This window comes from Juglans regia, chromosome 8, assembly GCF_001411555.2.
Source record: "Juglans regia cultivar Chandler chromosome 8, Walnut 2.0, whole genome shotgun sequence".
In the NCBI taxonomy this organism is placed as follows: Eukaryota; Viridiplantae; Streptophyta; class Magnoliopsida; order Fagales; family Juglandaceae; genus Juglans; species Juglans regia.
This window is the reverse complement of record NC_049908.1, coordinates 10,295,368-10,299,561: the sequence shown is the minus strand read 5'-3', so window position 1 is coordinate 10,299,561 and position 4,194 is coordinate 10,295,368. Positions and strand designations below refer to the sequence as shown.

At 37.1% G+C, this 4,194-nt stretch overlaps 1 protein-coding gene across 1 annotated transcript; it reads left to right on the top strand.

Annotated features, from left to right (window-relative positions):
* Nucleotides 1-1,188: 1,188 nt before the first annotated feature.
* On the top strand, nucleotides 1,189-3,826 carry LOC108983747 (pentatricopeptide repeat-containing protein At3g62470, mitochondrial-like). The gene is made up of 2 exons (XM_018955493.2): nucleotides 1,189-1,551; nucleotides 1,688-3,826. The coding sequence occupies exons 1-2, from the start codon at nucleotides 1,355-1,357 to the stop codon at nucleotides 3,438-3,440; spliced, it is 1,950 nt and encodes a 649-aa protein (XP_018811038.1). The 5' UTR covers nucleotides 1,189-1,354; the 3' UTR covers nucleotides 3,441-3,826.
* The last annotated feature ends 368 nt before the right edge of the window (nucleotides 3,827-4,194 follow it).

Here is a 4,194-nt window from a genome sequence, read left to right as displayed (position 1 = left end):
AGAAACATAAGGAAGTAGCAATCGGAAGATGAGTCGATTCGTCGGCAAATGACCGTCACTGGCTGTGGAGGTGCATGTAGCCCATGCACCACTCTTGGAAAGAAGGTAAAAGTCAAATCTAAGAGATCCGAAACCGCTGACTCCAATGGTGCCAAACGTGGCAATAGTAGATTCCCCATGGCATGGTGGCGCGTGAGGCTCACGCGTAGTGTGAGTATCGCGTGAGACATACGCGCCGCTCTTTTGATCGGTTTTTTTCTACCGTCCAATAGATCGGCGACTGGAGAATTTGATGGCTTATATTTTAGCTGGATGCTATTCTAATTTTTGAGCAATTATAATCACAATCACTATATGTATTATCCTAAGATTTATATGTTAGATTTATTTTCAATCGTATCATTTTTTTGAGCTTATAGCTTATGGAGAAAATATGATTTTGAAATTAAAATTGATAATATTATACTTATGATTGATTATATCACAAGAAAGATAAAATGAGAAACAATATTATTAATTAAAATTAATAGATTAACAAAACTTGAATATGAAAATTTGATCCATAATTTAAATATAAAAATTGAGGACTATATATTTTAAATAATTATTTCTTATTCTTAACATACAAAATCATTATATTATGATATTAAAAGCAAAAGAGTCTCATTTATATGAGCATTGCAACAATGCCGCCCCACTTATACCGCTATTTTTGTCTTATTGATGTGGCGCCATGTAATTTATTAATATATATATATATATATTCAAAACAAAATAACGATAAAAAATATAAAAAGATGAAATCTTAAATTCTCTTTATTCTTTATATGTTTTTGTTTTCAAATTTTTTTAATAAATCACGTAGCTTGTGCCACGTCAATAGAGTAAAGTAAACAGCATATAACTGAGACGGCAAACTATCATTTCTCCTTTCATATTTGTTTGCTTCAAACCTCAATTTATAATAAACTGCCTCCGATTGTAACAAGATTTTACTGTTATTGCATTTTTTTATTTTTGTATATTCTTAATTTTATTTTAATGAAATTTTTAATTTTCAAGTTTTTTTTTTTTTTTAAATGGGATCAAAGTCAAATTTTGTATACGATTTCATATTAGTATACAATTTCTACTTTATTTAATGGTCAAATGTTTATAAGCAGAATTCATTGAAGTTGGATACAATTTCATATCCCCTATCTCCTTTTCGCTGGGAAAAATCCTCCCGGAGGTCGACTACCACCGTAGCAGTCAGTTTCTTTGTTCGTCTTTCATTTCCTTGATTTTCCATTCCTTCAAACATTCAAGTTTTGGGTACACAACAGCACTCCTTTTGTCACTCTTCCATAGTTACATGTGGCTGCCCAATGGCTCTCTCTCTAAGGAAACCCTCCAAAGCCTCGACCTTGCTCGGTCACTGCCGGTACTCTCGATCCCATTCAACCGTTATACCCAATCTCAATGGCCACTTCACCACCACCCAGCTACTCGTTCTCGATCAGGGACATGGACAAGAACGACGTCGAAGAAAGCAAGTCCGACTTCCTTGCGGTAGCTCTATGCCCCTGTCTCGTATGTTTCATTCTCCTCCTCATTGTAGTCTATATCATTCTCCTTGTCAAGTTCCACTTCTTTTGCCATACCCCACTTCACTCTCTGATCTACAAGAAAAATTGCTAATTCGCAGCTGTAGAATTTCCAATCTTGGAAATGGATCATTGCCCATTTTTCATACTCGAGGAAAAGTGCTAGATTTGAACCATATGGGATTTCGTATTTTCACCAAAGAAAACTTTCTTATAACAAGTTCTAGGGTCATCAATGGGAGACTTCACGATTTTCAGATTGTTAATTTACCAGGAAAGTTGTTAGATTGTAGTTTTAGGGGGTTTACTAGTGTGACAGGCAGTGGTGCAGATTCTGATGCTGAAAATGAGAGTGGGGAGGATGATAGTGCTGATGATGACTGTACCAGAGGCGATGAGGTTAAGTCAGGTGCGGACCCGAATGAGGTCGATAGAGTATGCAAGGTGATCGATGAATTGTTTGCATTGGACAGGAATATGGAGGCCGTTCTAGATGAATGTGGGATTGATTTGTCGCAAGATTTGGTTGTGGATGTGTTGGGACGGTTCAAACATGCTCGAAAACCGGCCTTACGGTTTTTCAATTGGGTGGGGCAGAAGCCAGGTTTTGCCCATGATTCAAGGACTTATAATGCGATGATAAATGTATTAGGTAAGACGAGGCAGTTTGAGACCATGGTGTCAATGATTGAAGAAATGGGTGAGAAAGGGCTATTGACAATGGAAACTTTTATGATTTCAATTAAAGCTTTTGCTGCTGCAAAGGAAAGGAAGAAAGCTGTTGGACTTTTTGAACTAATGAAGAAGTATAAATTTAAGGTGGGTGTTGATACAATTAATTGCTTGCTTGATACTCTTGGGAGGGCAAAGCTTGGTAAAGAAGCGCTGGCACTTTTTGAGAAGTTAAAAGATAGGTTTACACAAAATTTGCAAACTTATACAGTCTTGCTTAATGGTTGCTGTAGGGTGAAGAATTTAATGGAAGCAGGGAGAGTGTGGAACGAGATGGTTGAAAAAGGATTTAAACCTGATATAGTTGCGCATAATATTATGCTTGAAGGGTTGTTGAAGTGTAAGAAGAGGTCTGATGCCATCAAGTTGTTTGAAGTCATGAAGGCCACGGGTCCATCACCCAACATTAGGAGCTATACAATTTTTATTCGGGATTTGTGCAAGCAAAGAAGAATGAAAGAAGCAGTTGAATGTTTTGATGAAATGACTGAATCTGGATTCCAGCCAGATGCTGCTGTTTACACGTGTTTGATCACAGGTTTTGGGAACCGGGAGAATATGGACACAGTATTTGGATTGCTGAAGGAGATGAAAGAAAAGAGTTTACTTCCTGATGGCCGCACCTACAATGCCTTGATTAAATTGATGACTAGTAGACGAATGCCAGATGATGCGGTGAGGATATGTAAGAAGATGATTCAGGATGGCATTGAACCATCAATCCACACTTATAACATGATAATGAAATCCTACTTTCAAACAAGAAACTATGAAATGGGTTGTGCGGTTTGGGATGAGATGATCCAGAAGGGTTGTTGCCCCGACAATAATTCCTATACAGTTTTCATTGGAGGCCTCATAAGTCAGGGAAGATCGGGGGAGGCTTGCAAATATTTGGAGGAAATGATAGAGAAGGGAATGAAAGTACCTCAGCTTGATTACAACAAGTTTGCAGCTGATTTCTCTAGAGCTGGGAAACCGAACATACTTGAGGAGTTGGCTCGGAAGATGAAGTTTTCTGGTAAGTTTGAAGTCTCCAATGTTTTTGCGAGGTTGGCTGAGATGATGAAGAAAAGGATCAAGTTAAGAGACCCTATTAAAACTACTGAGCAGTATACCTGAGTTACCAACTGAGGGCAAACTATATTGTGATAATCTCCGGCCAATTAAGTTCCCCACTTTAGTGCTTATTTTTGCTATAGTTTACTTTTTAGCTAGAAAAATTATATTCTCAAGCTGGTGTGTAGAGCACACTTAGTAAAATGTTTACATGACATAATTTGATTTGAGAGATAAATATTAAAATTTGAATCTTATAAATCAAATTTTACCATTTAAGTGATGTTGATGGCGTGCTCTACACACCGGCTTGAAAATAGAATAACCCTTTTAACAATTGGGACTGAGCTTGCTGGTGCTGTGTTGTATATTTTTTTTAGTTATTGCATTTTGTAATTTTTAAGTGTTCTTATAAACCTGGTGCTATTTTTTTATGACATCCTCTTTATTTGTCTTGATCTCCAATTTTAATTCAACCCTCAAACCATATTCTTTCATTTTTTCTGCTTTCTGAACATTTGCTCATATTTGGTGGCTTACGCATGTTAAATTTGTGAGGAATAAACTAGAGATACATTGTACGGAATAAGCTAGGGGTATCTTCTCCGTTAATTAGTTTCTCAGATATAAGAACTTTGGGGTCCAATGTGGTTGGAGGATTCAAAGACCCACTAAAGGCTGAAAACCTCTGCTAAGAGGGTGCCTATTATCCATCCATGGAGAAGAAGATCTGTGTTGTCAATGGCGGAAAGTTTGACTGAGGTCTGTTTTCGTACTAGAGGTAGCACCATTGAGTTGTGATTCAGATTGCGGTGAT

Excerpts from the sequence above, each read along its gene's own strand:
- LOC108983747 (XM_018955493.2), top strand. The coding sequence starts at position 1,355 with ATGTGGCTGCCCAATGGCTCTCTCTCTAAGGAAACCCTCCAAAGCCTC. Across the intron at positions 1,552-1,687 it reads GCAAGTCCGACTTCCTTGCG|CTGTAGAATTTCCAATCTTG; the intron begins GTAGCTCTATGC and ends GCTAATTCGCAG.